Source organism: Perna viridis, chromosome 5, assembly GCF_037379345.1.
Source record: "Perna viridis isolate PV_CMFRI_1.1 ecotype Kerala chromosome 5, ASM3737934v1, whole genome shotgun sequence".
Lineage (NCBI taxonomy): Eukaryota > Metazoa > Mollusca > Bivalvia > Mytilida > Mytilidae > Perna > Perna viridis.
The window spans coordinates 26677999-26696060 of record NC_142449.1 but is presented as its reverse complement, the minus strand read 5'-3'; the positions used below and the strand labels follow the sequence as shown (position 1 = coordinate 26696060).

The 18062-nt window shown below is 33.7% G+C and overlaps 3 protein-coding genes across 10 annotated transcripts in view; 1 reads left to right on the top strand and 2 right to left on the bottom strand.

Annotated features, from left to right (window-relative positions):
* Nucleotides 1-644: 644 nt before the first annotated feature.
* On the bottom strand, nt 645-3285 carry LOC148616873 (uncharacterized). Its single transcript, XM_088584025.1, has 2 exons — nt 2919-3285; nt 645-1464 (listed from the first exon to the last, which is right to left on the bottom strand). Exons 1-2 carry the CDS (start codon nt 3265-3267, stop codon nt 1256-1258), a joined length of 558 nt encoding a protein of 185 aa, XP_088440151.1. The 5' UTR covers nt 3268-3285; the 3' UTR covers nt 645-1255.
* A 690-nt stretch (nt 3286-3975) lies between these two features.
* Nucleotides 3976-11855, top strand: LOC148616872 (galactoside alpha-(1,2)-fucosyltransferase 2-like). Of its 8 annotated transcripts, none has more exons than XM_088584019.1 (4): nt 3976-4022; nt 5900-6001; nt 9725-9764; nt 10850-11855. In XM_088584019.1, the coding sequence occupies exons 3-4, from the start codon at nt 9731-9733 to the stop codon at nt 11815-11817; spliced, it is 1002 nt and encodes a 333-aa protein (XP_088440145.1). In that variant the 5' UTR covers nt 3976-4022; nt 5900-6001; nt 9725-9730; the 3' UTR covers nt 11818-11855. The 8 variants fall into 8 exon arrangements, with proteins under 8 accessions (XP_088440145.1, XP_088440148.1, XP_088440143.1 ...); XM_088584017.1 differs by lacking the exon at nt 3976-4022 and adding an exon at nt 4676-4815; XM_088584022.1 differs by lacking the exon at nt 5900-6001 and having other exon boundaries at nt 3977-4022.
* Nucleotides 11856-14467: 2612 nt separating this feature from the next.
* Nucleotides 14468-18062, bottom strand: part of LOC148616871 (macrophage mannose receptor 1-like) — a 114466-nt gene continuing 110871 nt past the window's right edge. The window contains exon 45 of the mRNA XM_088584015.1: nt 14468-17423. Coding sequence (XP_088440141.1) covers nt 17188-17423 — 236 coding nt within the window. The 3' untranslated portion in view covers nt 14468-17187. The remainder of the gene's footprint in view (nt 17424-18062) is intronic.

Genomic DNA, 18062 nt, shown 5'->3' with positions numbered 1-18062 from the left:
GATTGTTTATTAGTTATGATATTATTCTCAAGTAAATGATTATGTACATGTTTATAAACACAGCGCTCCATGACCTTAGAGATTACACTTAAGAGTGAAATAGGACGATAATTTTTAACATCATTAACACCTACATGTTTTGAGAAAGATAAGTAAATGCCTATAAAAGTATGATTGAAATATACTTGAACATAAAGTAGATTGTACTATCTGTATCACAGAAATTTAATTACTTCTGCGGCAGGAGTGGCTAGAAAGAAGTAAACTCATTCTGCCGGAAATATCACAATTGTACATTAATATACACTTTATTAGCAATACAAAAATACATAGAGGATTTAAAACGTAATGGAAACATTTGTTCGGTGTTCCATTGAGTTTTATTCTTTTTCCAATTTCACTTCTTTGTATATTTAATTTCTCAAAGCTAAGTGCAGATAGTCAATTGTTGTCTTAAACATACAAACATGAAGCTTAGTATTTCATATTTATAACTCGACATTTAAGTTCCCTCTCCCTTAACTGTAGACTAATTTGCATCCTATATTAAGATTTCTTCCCTGATTTCATAAAACTGTGTTAAAATTATATATGATTTAATCAAAGAATCAATTGTTTGGCTTATAAAAATTCAAGAAACAATATAAATGGCTAATAACGGCCACAGCTCACTGCAAGAGAGGAATTGACAAGATAGGGAAACAGAATGCCAAACGCAGGGGTATACGGACAACTCTGTGCACCATTGGTAAACAATGGATGCTCACATTCCTCAAGGTACCTTGAGAGAACGAGGGACACGATTTTCCAGTACGCCAGCCCATACCATTTGTCACCCCATGGTAGCAACCACTTTTTTCATTTAATATTTATAAAAACATGGGAGTGAGTTTATTATTTATTTTGATTATTTATTTGTATTTAGAATACCCTGGCCAAATTCAATCTGGTGATCAGAAAAGAACCGACCACTCATGGAGGCATGAGATGGTCTAGACCAACTTCCAACGGTAAAGCGTAGGAAAGTTTTATTGATATGACCCGACGTACAATTAAGGAAAGGATAGTGTCCCCTTATCTTGCCAGATTCCGCCCAGACAGACTGTGACAAGAACTGTTTATTATTAATTATATTTATGACACAAGTTATTCTGAAAATATATATATATAATAATAAAATAAAAATGAAATCAATTTAGCTAAAATTTAACGTTTTAAGTCAGTCTTTGGTGCATCATAAAATAAATCAAAATCATTAAACAAATCCAATTAAAGAAACAGTCTCCAAACCAATGTTGTTGTCCATGAGTTCATATTCTCCGAGCTGATCTGTCGGATTCACAACCAGTTTGAATGTCCAGAGTCTGTATTCACAAAAGTTCATGTGGATTTCCTCATTTAACAGTCTACTCTGCTCGAAACTCTCAGATCCCCGGAAGTTTAAGTCGATCGAATGTTTTGACCCTGAAAAAATTATAAAACAGCAGCAGCAACAGGTGGTAAATGTGGAAGAGGAGGATGGAGGGGTTTTGATGTGGTGTTTCAAAAAATATGGCAGCGTTAGACGTAAATATAAAATCGGGATACATCCGGAACGGATTCCGGTTTAACGTTGTGAAAGAACAGATTAATTTCTCTTTTATTAAATTGGTTTACCTTTTACTTAGATAAACCCGATTAATCAAAGAATCAATTGTTTGGCTTATAAAAATTCAAGAAACAATATAAATGGCTAATAACGGCCACAGCTCACTGCAAGAGAGGAATTGACAAGATAGGGAAACAGAATGCCAAACGCAGGGGTATACGGACAACTCTGTGCACCATTGGTAAACAATGGATGCTCACATTCCTCAAGGTACCTTGAGAGAACGAGGGACACGATTTTCCAGTACGCCAGCCCATACCATTTGTCACCCCATGGTAACAACCACTTTTTTCATTTAATATTTATAAAAACATGGGAGTGAGTTTATTATTTATTTTGATTATTTATTTTGATTATTTATTTGTATTTAGAATACCCTGGCCAAATTCAATCTGGTGATCAGAAAAGAACCGACCACTCATGGAGGCATGAGATGGTCTAGACCAACTTCCAACGGTAAAGCGTAGGAAAGTTTTATTGATATGATCCGACGTACAATTAAGGAAAGGATAGTGTCCCCTTATCTTGCCAGATTCCGCCAAATGGGCGTGTCTATACATGTTCAAATATCTACCCCCCCCCCCCCGCGGCCCTACCGCTTCAAATAATAAATCATTTATATTCCTTTCAACATTTGATAACATATATTAACGAATGTGACAATCCTAAGGGAATGAACGAACATCGGGTGAGGATAAAAAGGTTTCCAAAGCACCTTCAAAGTTGTTTAGAAGTACGTCATTTCCGAGATCGGTCAAGTGAACCCCATCAAACCGGTAGAGGTCGATCTCAGATGCTCTAATATTCCTAATATTCGGGTGTCTTATCTCGGCAAGGCCCTCAGTTAAATAGAATTTTTTTATTGCAGTGTTTATGCGTTTTCGGACCTTCTCTAAGCGAGTGCCACTTTTTGTTGCGCTATGCCAGTACCGTCTCATCAGAAGTTCACTCCAAATGACTCTGGTATTAGGAAATAATAATTTAAATCTAAGGGTGTCTGTTTTGATATCATCTATTATATCAGAACAAGGCCGTAAACCAATATCATTAGACCCAAGGTGTATTACGATCATAGCGGGAAGTGGATATTTCTCTCTAGCACGCGAGACTGTGGCCGACAACTCACTCCATTTCATTCCTCTTTCCCCGAACCATCTAACAACATATCCTAGCCTTTGCAGTCCAAGGTGGATCCCCCCAGTGCGAGAGTCAGCTCGTCTACGGGCCCAATAAACAATCGATGAGCCAAAAATCCAAACAGATTTTGAACCAATTCCACTCGAGCTTTGCTGGGGTGGGACCTCTTGTGCGGTAACAGGAACAGGCATACGAGACTCATCAGGAATGGGAGGCAATGCTTCATCGGCTATGATATTGACGACCGGACCATGGCTCACAGATAAAGTTGACTTTCTGGTCGAGGGACCTTGAGTAGGGGCATCAGTGGCATCAATTTCGCTGGACGACGTGGAAGCTGTCGAGGGTATTTTTCTGGATTGGCGTGGCGACGATGACGTCTGAGCAGTCTGCAAAGTCTTCTTCTTTTTCTGGTTTTTTGTAGCATCTCCGTCTTGTTGATTCCTTCTAGGGGCTGCTCGTTTTCTTTTGGCAGGTTTCATGCTGCGTTTTAAGGAGGATGGCTTGAATTGATTATCTGTTTTGATGTGGTGTTTCAAAAAATATGGCAGCGTTAGACGTAAATATAAAATCGGGATACATCCGGAACGGATTCCGGTTTAACGTTGTGAAAGAACAGATTAATTTCTCTTTTATTAAATTGGTTTACCTTTTACTTAGATAAACCCGATTAGTTAAAGAGTAAATGTTGAAAAATTAATTTTCTTTACAGTTCATTATACATTGGTCAAACTAATACGTTCTGCTTTTTTGCAATTTTTATCTAAAACGGTAAGGATCAAAGTTCCTAATCAAAAAAGTATTTGAGTGAACATTTGTGTAAACTAACCATATCATATGACCTTTGATAATACCGGTTTCATGAATGACAATTCTTTAGTGAACTTTATGTCAGCAGTCTACCTGGTACAAGTATTCGTTATCGGACGTTGCTGATAACGCGCAATACATATTACAAACTTTCCGAAAGAAGCTTAGACTTTAGAAAAAAAACTTAAGGTAAACTGATAAAAAACGAAGACCATGTCGAGGGTTAATTTCATTGCATTACAGGCAGATTTCTATAAACAAAATTTGATTAACAACTTATGACAAAATCGGTCATAATATCATTTTACGCTAGCTGCAATAAAAGTCATCGCTCAATCTGTACAGTTTGTATAGGTATGAACGCGTATTTCAGCTTATGTCGCCATGTTTATTGAATGTTTGCCTGATAAATAAGGTTGAATAAAATGTGAGTAATGTTTTAAGATTTTTCCCCCTAATATAACATTGTCTTAAATGTCTAAATAAACAATACAAAATTCATAATATTTTATTCGATATAAGTGGATAGTGGCAAAGATATGTTAGTATTTGCCCTGCACCTTTTGTGATCGAAAGATATCTAAATCGAAATATTTATTTGTGCATTGAAAACCATTTTATTTTAAAAGTTGACAGCATTAGCAATGAAAGCAATGAATTATGTTAATCTCATGTACATAGATTAAGTAGCAGTCTTTATAAGAATCATGCAAATTATGTTATATGTGATACACATCAAGAAATGCTACACATTTTTATTTTTGTAATTTAGCTTTTCATGGGTCTGTTTGATAAAGTGTATAAACATTTATTCCAATCTGTTTGTTTTTATTGTATTTTAGTGTCATTTACAGAGAAATTTCCCTTAATTTCGAATTTTGCAGTACATTCTATATATATATATTTTATATCTCCTAAGAGCACGGGTTATATGAAAAACCACATGTTAATTTCCGTTAACTATAACATTTTAAACAAAATACGAAACAAAAAAATTGTAGGTTTCCAAGCATGAATCACATTTTGCATGATTCTAATCAGGAGTGCTACGCACTTAAATACAAGATTTAACAACACATCGCTTTACATGACCAGAAACTATCAAGGAATTTAAAAAAAAAAAACCAAAAAAACGAGCTAAGGTTATCAGACATTTCTTTTCAATTATATGGCGCAAAAGGGACGGTTCATAAACAATGAATATTAAGAAGATCTTGAAGGTAAGATGAGTTTGACTGCTAATTCATAATTTCTTTTAATATGAGCATCTCAGTGATTTACAGTTTTATAATTTTTCTAACCCTATCCGAACGGATTCAGTAAATGGCATGATCTCAAAGGATATTCTATTCTCGAAAACAGATTAAGTTGAGATCTTGGGGTACAAACAATTTTGAATTGCAATGCATTGCAACAGCCGACAAATTGTTTTGACCAAGATAAAACTTTGAAAATTCTTGGACTCCGATGAAATTCTTGGTAGCATTTTTTTCTCCTTGAAGACTATCAGAATTACTGCTAGTTTAAGAAACTGACATAATTGTTATCCACAATATAATGCAGACTCTTGTCAGTCCATGACCCGAATACATTTTACCCCACTCTGTAGTAGATAGTGAATACTGATATAAATGTGCCCATCATTGGTCATCCGTAGCACATTATTCGTAACAAAATTCTCAGCTTCTGTAAATATTGTTGATATCTAATTCATAACTTCACATGGGTAAAAATGATTTGTGGAATGCGTTTTCGTACTCTTACTCGTATGACATCTTCCTAGTTGCCGAAAAAAACTTGAATTTGTTTTATACAGGGATAATGTACAAAACGTTCGTCGTATTTTCGGCTATTGTTCATCACAATTTGCTGATAGACGTATTTACACTTGTGGACGCCATTGGCAAAAATTATATATTTTCCCGTTGTTTTCGTACTGAATTCTCTTTCAACTTAAAGATTAATAACGTCACAATTTAAAATTACATTGTTTTATGGACGTCAAAAGGATATTCGGAGACAAATCTGGGGTCATTCGGAGCAAACTGACATGTGTGAATTAATGTATTGATTGTACAAGCTTCGAATCAGGATATAAGGATGTTGAATCATAGGATATATTTTCGTAATCATATGACATCTATTTCTTGCTTGCCGAGAAAAAAACACTGATCTTCCTTATGTAGTGACGGAAAGCCGGGGTATCACTAGTGAGCCTTCACTCACCAGGGACTTTATATTACACCCACTCATTGCGATAACAAATTTCTTGTTTAAACAGTTTTTAACATTTGTTAATTTAAGCCAGTGGAATGTGTTGCAAAGTGCAAGAAATGACAGAAAACAAGTGCCACCTTATTTCATTGAAGTGGAAGGTTCTTCAGCAAATATATTAGGTTTAAGGAGGTAGATATACGTTAAAAGAGCATGCAACATGTAACTCTGACATATCATTGGTACGTTAGTGTAATCCATTTTTTTTTTCAGAAATCACATGTAGGCATCTTATTAACTTAGACTGATTTCACTATGTTTCAAATAAATGCTTGACAGACTTTGATGAAAATAAGTAAAATACAAACATATTGATTTAAAAAGTTGACTCCCTCAGCATAGTCTACCTCCTTCAGTTTGAAAAGATATAAGGTTGTGTATGAGATAGGGTGACTCGTTTTATGATCAACAAAACATTAACTATAAACTGAATTATTCCTACTAATATTTTCAAGGGGAAAACAATATTGGAATAACAATGTAATTGTGACAAAATGTACTTTGATAATGGAATATGATTTGTAGATAAAGAACATTAAAACGAGTAAAATATAGATTATGGTTCTTTTTTTTTAAATCTGATAAAATTTACTCATGTCAAAATCGTATTAGCCGGTTCAAATACAAACTGTCGTTAATTCTGAACCTAATAAATCAATCGATACCCTTTTGCATAATCTTGTTCATTCCATCTAAGTGAAAACCGGCTCAGCCTAGTTTTATATTCAATTTATTTCTTTAATTTTTTTCTAGCCTAAACAATCGCTCGAGTTTCAAAATAGGAATATGTTAATATTTAGTTCTTCAAAATACATAGTCTATGTTATACTGTCACACTACTTCAGTGCTTGTAGACTTCATTCTACGATTTAATTTAGGGTCGTGGAATAACCGTACGGCCACGTGTAAAAAGTTTTTGTTGTACAAACTAAAATCAGAATAATTACTCTACCAAACTCCAATGCAACACACATATTAATTCATTCCAATTTTATATTAAGTTTGGAACAAGTGTCTTCTGATGTATTATCGTATGTTTTCAATTCTCTTAGAAAACTAGATATTAGTCAGGGGTTTTGGTTTGGTTTTTTAGGTGTTGCTCCTGGCAATTTTGTTGGACAAACAGAAATATAACAACATTTGTCATACTTCACAAAAATGGCGCTTAAAACTAAGCGTGACCGCAAGTGAGATTTATCAAGAACAGCTATTCTAGTTTTTGACATAGATTTTTTCAGCCATTATAAAAATCAAATTTATTATTACAATGAACATGCCCGAAGTATAAAATTGCGAATACCATTTTTATGATACCCTATATATGTCATATAATGCTGATTTTTGTCACGTCATCTTCTTTAAATATCATTTGAAGGAATTACTCACTTATTTTATTGGTTATCCGATAGGTTTAAACCATCCAATACCTACAATAATCGACTCGTTATCCAGAATGTCGTAACAGTAGATGTGTTTAATGGACAATGGCTGTTGAATCATGGCCATATTTCATGACATATATCTAAATTTTAAGAAACTAAGTACAAACTCTTACTTTACATTCAAATCATATTAATATATATTAACCATTGAATTCAAATGGATATTTGATGTATTAGATTATCCTGTTGATGGCGAGTTCAAAGTACAATTAACATAAGCCTATAACCATTTAAAAATGGTCATTTAATTACGGGATTTACAACTTTTTTAGAAAAAGGGTTCCTCGTATGATCGTTAGTGTCGTAGGTCACTTAAGGGCTCGATAGACCTTGAATCGCTTATATACTGTGTAAGTACTTTTGTTCGTGGGGTCCAATTTTCATGATTTAGGGGAAATGACCAGTTAGTAGATTCTTGATTTCGTGGATTTGAGAGAACTATATCATACAAACTAACGGGAATTTTCCTTAACGTTGGGAACCAAATTTCGTGGTTTACCTAACTCACGAAAACCACGAAAATTGGTACCTCACGAGCAATAACACTTTCACCGTAAAAATACGGGATCAAGTGGCCAGTTAAATTGATCAAGTGGAACAAAAGGTAAATCTGTTTAAGAGGCGCCTTCTTTCATCATTATTGCAACAAAATTCGAAACCTGGATAAGCATAAGCAAAACTATGTGCAAAAAGATGTTTCCAAAAATAATTTTATTTCAAATATTGAGCAGTTGTTGCAATCTACAGAGCCAACTGAGCAGATCACTTGTAAAGGGATCCAGCTAAATAACCATATGAAGTTTAAAACACAGTTTATATTTGAAAATTGGTAAATAGGAAGATGAGATACGTGAAGCTTTCATATCAAACGACTCCCCCCCCCAAAAAAAAAAAAAAAAAACAAAACAAAACAAAACAAAAAACAAAAAACAAAATAAAAACAAAAGAACCTTGTCATCTATCATTTCAGGACTAGCAGAGATATATGCCAAAATGTGCGACACCTGAGCTTAAAAATAAAAAAAATATGATTTGTATAGGACATTGAGGTTTATATCTCGATCGAGTGTTTGTTTTTCAAAAATGGTACATGTTATTTCAAAGCAGTAACCGTTGATTTTATTACATCATCAAATTGAAACTTTAGATAACAACTAGTACAAATTGTACAAAACTTAATTTGCTAGATAAATATTCTGACACTGGAGAATTTGTTAATATTTTACTTAACTAATCCAGTGGATTACTTTTTGTCAAGCGAGTCTTTCGAACAACCAAGCCCTGACGACTATTTTGTTTGATCAAACGAGACAAAATGTTTACATTTTTATTTTAGGCTTTATCATGCATAATATCTGACAAGTTAATCCGTGTGTTTTCACGATAATGAATAAAATATTAAAAGTTTGCTAACGATGGACACATTGTGAGGGCATTAGCTCACTCGGAACTTTGGTCTTAAGGTGAGCCATAAAGCCTAATGTTTTAGTAGGATATGCACAGACCTCATGACCTGTCATCTTTTCATTTAACTATACAGTGGCTTTAACACTTAGTCTCTAAGTTGTTATCATTAAGTAATGAAGTAACTCCAGGTGATTACGAAGGTTAGACTTTAAACATGATTTTACCTTGTTTTCTCCTATCAAGAAAAATATTTAAGATACTAGTATCTCTAATGGATTTTTCATTACCATGATTTATGGAATCTCTTCTTGATAAATTTCGTGTCTATAGGAGCAAATAAATTTATGACCGGTCATGATGGACCAAAGTACGATTGTATAAATAACGCAAAACGGAATGGGAGATTATAGTAGTAATAAAATCACGAAGTACTGTAAGTATTCATATTCGATTCCAATAAGCACTAATTCAAAATACCTCATTTAAAATCGCCAATGATGAATTTCACAAAGGGTAAAAAAGTGTTGTTTCTTTGACAACGATGTCACCAACGAAGTACTTTGTGTTTGTGATTAGCCGAAAAAGTTGTTGCATAGGCATAAGTGTAAGAAGATTCATATTCTTAATTCATGACCAATGGACTCTCAACTTTATACTCTTTTTCTTTTGTTACTTTGTATTATTTTGGTTATTTTATATGTCAGTTTCCCATGTCTGGTCTTTGTCCATGGATTACTTTTTTTATTTGCACTAGCATTTATGTTATCTTGACTACTCTTTCATTCAAGTTACTAGGAGTTTTCTATTGAGACATTACGTTACATCTTATTCTAAGTCCATCTGTAACAAGTATAGGTTTTTATATTTATTAAGATTTTGTTTTAATTTACAGTGTCCTGAACAATTAACATCTGCCAGTGTAGACAAAACTCATTAAGAATAATAATAATGATAATAATAAAAAAAATAATAATATTATCCTTTATTGATGTTATTTCTCTTATAGTGTGGTATGTCGGCAAAGGTAAAATGGCAATCGCAAAAAGGTAATGTAGAACAAACGAGGACAATAGTCGTTCTTGGCGAGCAAAGATAAATAAATCTAATTTTGAATTACTTTATTTGAAATAGAAAGAGTAACCAAGATTCTAGCGGACAAATAGATCGCTATCCAGGGGCAAAGACCAGACATGGAAACAGACACACTTCATCACAGAACATAAAATAACCAAAATAATTCTAACAAAGAAACAAAGCAACTCGGACTCCGATAAAAACTGAGTGCATAGGTCACGTGCACCGGTAGGGTAAGCGTCCCCTGCTTTTCTAGAAATGCAAGCCGAGTCGCTAATAAAATGTCAACTCCAGGGTAGACGAAAGAGGAAAGGAAAACTATGACACGTTGAACAAATCTGTTCTCAAGTTGTAGAAAAGAGATAACGATACAAATCTCTGCAAAAATCTCCCGTTTTTCCTCAGCTTTTCTTTTGCAGACAAAATGTACATACATACATACATAACAAGTGCCAATATTTCCATGTATACTAGAAAACAGTTGTGAGAAATTAACAAAAAAAGAATCATATTAACACTGTATACATTTTGAAATTTTGTATTCTTCTTAAGTGTAAGTGTTTGTAAGAATCAGGCAAAATGAAAAAAATCAGAAACATGTATGTCAGAATCCCACCGATCTTGCAATGTAATATCACTCAAGGATACTTCCTCTATTTGACAATACCATATTTAAATCTCTACACCACTGGCTTTGCTCAGAAATTTTTCAATAGAATGTTAAAAAATGTGGCTTTCTCCCCTTGAAATGTTCATTTTCAGTGCATTTCAATGAAATTGTAACTCAATGGGCCAGCAAGATATGGAAAATCTTTTCTGTTTTCATTGATAATGATGGTGCAAATAGTCAAATTAAACTATCGAAATGATGTTTTTTTTTATTCACCTACTGCCTAATTCTTACAGAGACTGACACGTACTAATGACTTGAGTATTCATTAATGGCCTGTTTTCCTGAGGGAATAAAATATGCATTTGATAAGGGGTAAAAGGCAGTTTGTCGTTGCCATGGTACAGGGAATTCACATAAATATGTTTTTGTTTGTTCTTTTTGCAGGTATATTTCAACTACTTCTCGTATTTGTACTGTTAGTAACGATATTGTGTATAGGTGTTATTCACCAGTCAATTCGTCAGACTATTCTACTGCTAAATCAAGAGGAATCAAATTATTTGTGTCCATTCTTTAGGGGAGGCTTAGGAAATCTCATGTTCATGTACGCTTCACTTTATGGAATAGCCAAGGCGAACAAAATGACACTTTTGTTGGATGAAAATGATCACATCACATCAGTATTTCCTAACTTAGAAGTTACAAAAATGAAGGGGTCTGCTAAAATATGCGACAAGGCGAAAGTTGTGTATGAAAAAAGACCTTGTGCTTATGACTTTGAAACAGAAAATATTAACAGAACAATAAACGTTAGACACAGATCATATCTCCAATCGTGGAAATACTTTGATAAATACGAAACAGTGATTCGTACGCAGTTTCAGTTTCGCTCTTCTGTCCAAATCCTAGCACAAACCGTAATCAATAATATTACAAAAAACTACCTCAAGTCATTGAACAATTCTGCAGATCCTTCAAAGTTACAAATAATAGGTGTTCATATAAGAAGAGGTGATTATTTGACAGCAAATAATATAAAATATGGCTATGTTACAGTGACAAAGGACTATATAGATAAAGCGATTGCATATTTCAGGAAAATGTATGATAAGTGCTTGTTCATAGTTTTTACAGGACCGTCAAAAAAGGACCAAGAATGGCGAAAAGAGAATGTAAAAGGTCCAGATATTGTTTTCGCTCCGTTGAACAACCGAGATGTTGATATGTGTGCTTTATCAAAGTGTAATCATACGGTAATGACAGTCGGTTCGTTCGGATGGTGGAGTGCATGGCTAGGGAATGGACGGACTGTATATTTCAAAGATGTTGCAAGACAGAATAGTTCTTTACGTACTGCTTTCAGCAAGGATATGAAAGATTTTTTTCCTTCAAACTGGATAGGCCTTTCATGAAATTAATTTAGAATGAAAGAAAAAAATATGAGAAAGAGCTTTATATGCCTAAAGTGATGGTTCAAGCATTTTTCGAACAGAGAAAAAAACATTTTCAAATGGGTTTGTTGAAAGGCAATAGAAACCAGAAATAACAAAACCAACAGAAAAATCATGCAATAAAGGGCTTTTCCCAGTCCTGAAGACAAATAGTTCATATCAAATCACAATGAGATGCATGGTAAAACAAAACTTGGCATTTGTGCTCCAATTAATAGCACAGTTTGAAAAGCAGAATGCTAAAAATTCACATGTCTACAAGGTAAAATCTATTTAGATTTAGACAGCCACAATAGCACTTTAAAATATATACCTGTCCAGATATAAGTATAAGACTGTAAGACAATAATCATTAATGCATATCAAATCCATCGGTTTCCATTATATTTTAACTCTTGAGTCTTTTAGATTTTATTTCTACACTTTTAGATATCCGCTTGACTGCCAAAAAATGGGAAAAAATGTTATTCCATAGTTTATTATTGACAGCCGTTTGTCCATTACTAGTATTTGTTTCCTCATATATTGTATTACCGGAATTAGCAAAAGCAGAAAATCCGAAACCCAGAAAACACCGAGGCTTAATTGCTTGAATCAAATATGGGGCTACAATAATGAAAATTATCGATGCCTGAGTTTTGGCTTCCTCTTTGAATTTGTTTTGTTTATACTGTTTCTTGCTGATATGCTTTTGTTACTTTGTATTATGATTTTAGTTACTTTATGTTCTTTGTTGTGTATTTCTGTTTCCCATGTCTGGTCTTTGCCATGGATAACATTCTTTGGATTACCACTATAACCTTGGTTCCCTTGATTACTCTTTCTGTATAAAATTCACTTTTGAATCTTGAACTCCCCAAGTTTTTGGTTCGAATGCTGCAGATGAGAGATTACTCTCTGAAACACGTGTACAGCATACCGAAATTCGCAATAATTATACGATTGTTATTTTTTATTCCACCTGTCTGTCTCTCAAATTTCAGATGGCACACATTTAGATAACCTATCAAAGAGTTGGGTATATATCACTCACTACGATTTAACAAAACGATTACTTCTAAAATAGAGTTAGAATTTGATCATTTTACTGTTTAAGATGACATTGTTTAAAAAAAAATCTAAGAAAAAGTGGTCATATTTTTATCAAATGTGTGTTGGTACAATGAGCTGTAGATTTTTTATCATGGGGCAATAAGGTATGTGGAATAGTGTAGAGAGGTGTTGATAATGGGTCAATAAAGTATGGGAATAGTGTAGAGAGGTGTTGATAATGGATCAATAAAGTATGGGAATAATGTAGAGAGGTTATGGGAATAGTGTAGAGAGGTATTGATACTGGGGCAATAAAGTATGGGAATAAGACAATGGGGTATGTGGAATAGTGTAGAAAGGTGTCGATAATGGGGCAATAAAGTATGGGAATAGTGTAGAGGTGTTGGTAATGGGACAAAAAAGTATGGGAATAGTATAGAGAGGTATCGATAATGGGGCAATAAAGTATGGGAATAGTATAGAGAGGTGTCGATAATGGGGCAATAAAGTATGGGAATAGTGTAAAGAGGTGTCGATAATGGGGCAATAAAGTATGGGAATAGTGTAGAGAGGTGTTGATAATGGGGCAATAAAGTATGGGAATAGTGTACACAGGTGTAGAGAGGTGTCGATAATGGGGCAATAAAGTATGGGAATAGTGTAGAGGTGTCGATAATGGGACAATAAAGTATGGGATTAGTGTAGAGAGGTATCGATAATGGGGTAATAAAGTATGGGATTAGTGTAGAGAGGTGTCGATAATGGGGCAATAAAGTATGGGAATAGTGTAGAGGTGTTGATAATGGGGCAATAAAGTATGGGAATAGTGTAGAGGTGTCGATAATGGGACAATAAAGTATGGGATTAGTGTAGAGAGGTGTCGATAATGGGGCAATAAAGTATGGGAATAGTGTAGAGAGGTGTCGATAATGGGGCAATAAAGTATGGGAATAGTGTAGAGGTGTCGATAATGGGACAATAAAGTATGGGATTAGTGTAGAGAGGTGTCGATAATGGGGCAATAAAGTATGGGATTAGTGTAGAGAGGTGTCGATAATGGGGCAATAAGGTATGGGAATAGTGTAGAGAGGTGTCGATAATGGGACAATAAGTTCAGTATGGGATTAGTGTAGAGAGGTGTCGATAATGGGACAATAAAGTATGGGAATAATGTGGAGAGGTGTTGATAATGGGACAATAAAGTATGGGAATAGTGTAGAGGTGTTGATAATGGGGCAATAAAGTATAGGAATAGTGTAGAGGTGTTGATAATGGGGCAATAAGGTATTGGAATAGTGCAATGGGAATGGGGAAAGTTGGAAGTTTACTGCGCTAAAGAGCTGTATACTCCGACTTTATAGAAAGGGAACAGACAAAAGTAGAAAAGTAAAACACTCTGCCTCCATCCTCATGTACTAGGTAATGGCCTAAGATTATATAAGAAAATATTCTATGTGCATAAAAAAACTGCAACATTTAAATTCATACCTTTCAAAACAAATGTTATTCATATGTTAAGAAACTCCATGGAAATTCTATTTTTTGTAAACATACTGTTACCAAAACCACAAGAAAACCATTCTACAAATGTATTTATTAATATGAAGTGCTATGGAAAAAATATAATAGCCATATTACTGAAGTACGGATCTCTTTAAAAAACAGGCATGATTCATCCTTTCTCAAGATAATCGGAGAAACTGTCCAATACATTCATTACGTCCAAATTAAAAGCTTAGCCGAGCACAGCATGATTCGACCACAGCCAGTTGAAGTATGTTCACTTGGGGCAACTGTAGACATAATATTAATTTTGAAGCACTTAAATATAAGAACTTAACAGTTCATTATGGACACAACTGGTTTGGATACAGAATTGCGCAATATTTTGAAATTCAATTTAAGTAAAATACTTCTGCCTTTATGATGTTTTCAGGGATCATTTTGTACTCCATTATCTTATATGCAGTTAGTGAATCAGTAAAATTGCCAGCATACTACTAATGCCCCTTGAATAAAGGAACTAACTAATTACCATTAAAAAAACAAAATCAATGAAAAATTTAGAAAATAAAGTCTTCCAAAAGAAGATGTGTTTGGCCCCTTTGATATCTTGTTACTCAAAAACGGTGTGACATATCCCAATACTAATTGAAAAATCCTGGTATGGACATCCAGAAGGAATCCAATGACAAAAATTTCAAAATATGACCAAAAATATAAAATAGTAGATTTTTTTGGGGGTGTGGTCCTGTTGCCCACTTGTAAATAGAGATATCAGATTTCATAAGAAATCCAATTAATCAAAATCAGACAATTTACAATCAAGAGGCTCCCAGGAGCCTGAATCGCTCACCTAGATAAAATTTTGCCTTTAAATAGCAATAACTCTAACAAGGAGTTGTCAGACAATGTCAACTCAAGAAGACTTTGGTAGGACTCATCATAGGATCATTTCATCAATTGAAAGTTTCTTTTTATCTATTATATTTAATAAGATATTTGCCTAAAACTGCTAAAGACATCATGTTTCACCTTTCAAGGGCATTAACTCTAACAAGGAGTCGTCTGACAACTTTGATTCCCTGCAGACCTTAGTAGGCTCTATAATAAGGATCATTTTGGCACTTCAAAGAATTTGAACCTAAACCTAACTGTTTAACATGTAAGAGAAAACATTCTGACTGACCCCTTTGTTCTATTTTGTGCAACAGGAGCAATGTTTTTAGATGGATCAAAAATCCCATACTGAGTACCCTAAGGAATATTCATACCAACTTTGTTTCAAATCGGTCTGGTAGTTTCAGAGGAGAAGATTTTTGAAAGAAAGAAAATACTTGAAAAAGATTAAGAAAAAAAAGACGTCAAAAAAGGGCAACAACTCCAACATGATCTAACAAATCAAAACGGAAATTTGACCACAGATAGATCTTATCATGCTGACCACTTTTGTCTGCTTCAGAATTTAGCTAAACCTAAGGATTATATAAGGGTATATATGCAAAAAACACCTGTCTGACCATTATGTTCTATTTTAAGTAACAGTGGCCACGTTTTTCAACACTTTTTTTAATATTTGTATGGACTGTTTTACTATTGCAGCAAGTAAAATAGTTAACTTCAGGAAAAAATAATTGGTCTTCCTTTGATTAAATGACCATAACCTAATGAAGTGTCCTACATTGTTAACTGGACAATTCAGAAGGAGATTTAAACTTTCTATCAATACAGATGCGTTTGAGAAGGAGATTTAAACTTTCTGTCAATTAATAGGTATTTGAATATATGTCTATAATAGAAAGTTTAAATCTCCCAATCCATTCTACAGTCATTTAATTAAAGAAAGGTTATTTTACTCCTGAACATTATCATAGTATGCGTTGTAAAATATAGTAATTATAGTTATGTATTAATTTTCACAATTTGAGGTTTCGACAAAGAGTGCTAAAACTGTACCCACAAATCCATTTAATACTATTTTACAATACTGTGAAAATTATTACCCTGAATATGTTTTATCTGGCAGAAGGTAATATGCTTACAGCAATCATATTTTTAGAGAGGTCCTGTCAAATTTTGTTAAAATAATAGCATATTAACATTTGCTATTCACATGCAGGGTGCAGCTTGACACATCATTCAAACTTGAAACAGCTTTGATTTTTTACTATAATTATACATTTGACACATGAAAAAAATCTGACCCTCTTGGGCCCTTTATTCGAAATTGGCAGAACTCTTGAATAACCCCAAAATCAATCCCTTCTTGATCTTTGTGGTATAGAATATTGAAGAGCAATATCATAAATATCCATATATATTAACTAGAGTTATTTAGTTAATTTCTGTATGAAATGCTTGATTTTGGCCCCTAATTTCAAAATTGTAGGAGCCACCTACCATTTTCCTTTTATTATTTGGAACCTTGTTAAAATTGGCTTATAAAGATCAATATGTATGTAATCACAAAAAAACAATGTGTCTACAGATAACATAGAAGACAACACTGATGACAATGACATAGAAGACAACACTGATGACAATGACATAGATGACAACACTGATGACAATGACATAGAAGACAACACTGATGACAATGACATAGAAGACAACACTGATGACAATGACATAGAAGACAACACTGATGACAATGAAATAGATGACAACACCATACCATTATACAACCATAATTTTTTTGCAGTTGTATAAAAACCTTAAAATTACTGTTTTTACAGTTTATTTGTGTCACGATCACCTTACAAATGACAGTACTTGTAAAACTTGTAAATACAACAACTTTTATGTATCAGATCCACATATTTTAACGGTAGATCCCATAGCTGTATTGTCCTCAACATTGACCTCTTCTGTTGTTTTCAAATAGAGGGCATTCACAAAACTGCTTGCTTTGTAGTTCCCTTTCTGTTTATTGAAACGTATGATAAACAAAATGGCTGACAATATTACTATGCATCCCATAATTCCAATCAGAATTCCTATGATTTGACCCACTGTCAAACTTGATGAATTAGAAACTGAAAAGAAATTAGTAATCTGTAAGAATGAAATAAAATCCAAGAAAATTACACATTAAGCTAGGAGTATTACCAGTTATCAATCCTTTTGAATAATTTTATCCTGTTTATTTTTTCTTGCTCAGCTAAACTTTTTATTCTCCTTTTTTGTGTGAATTTACATTTTACTTTGGTTGGTTAATGGAGAGAATCTAAATATAAGCAAAAGCCATTCAGTGGTGTAATCTCTCTTTCGTCAGATTTATTTTGGTCTTGACTTGATTATGAATTGGATTAGTGTTCATTAAATTTGTTGTTACCCTTATTTCCTAATTCATTTTTAATTCAATTGTCTCTCCCATATACAAAAATTTTCTCTCTCTTTCAGTTTTGGTATTGCCACTTCAGCAATTGCATTAAGAACATTGCATTGTTGTGCTAGATAAATACCCAGCTGTACAAGAAGTTGACATTGAAGAGCAACCAAAACTGCTTAAAACCCATATCTATATAAAGCCTCATACCAAAATTGAAATAAATTTGTCCAGTGGCAGTCGAGATGGTTGTTACATAAAGGGATTGGTGGAATTATAAATGGAAATTAAAACAACACAGTAAACATATTAATTTTTGCGGTGTACTAATTTTCGCTTTTCTTGC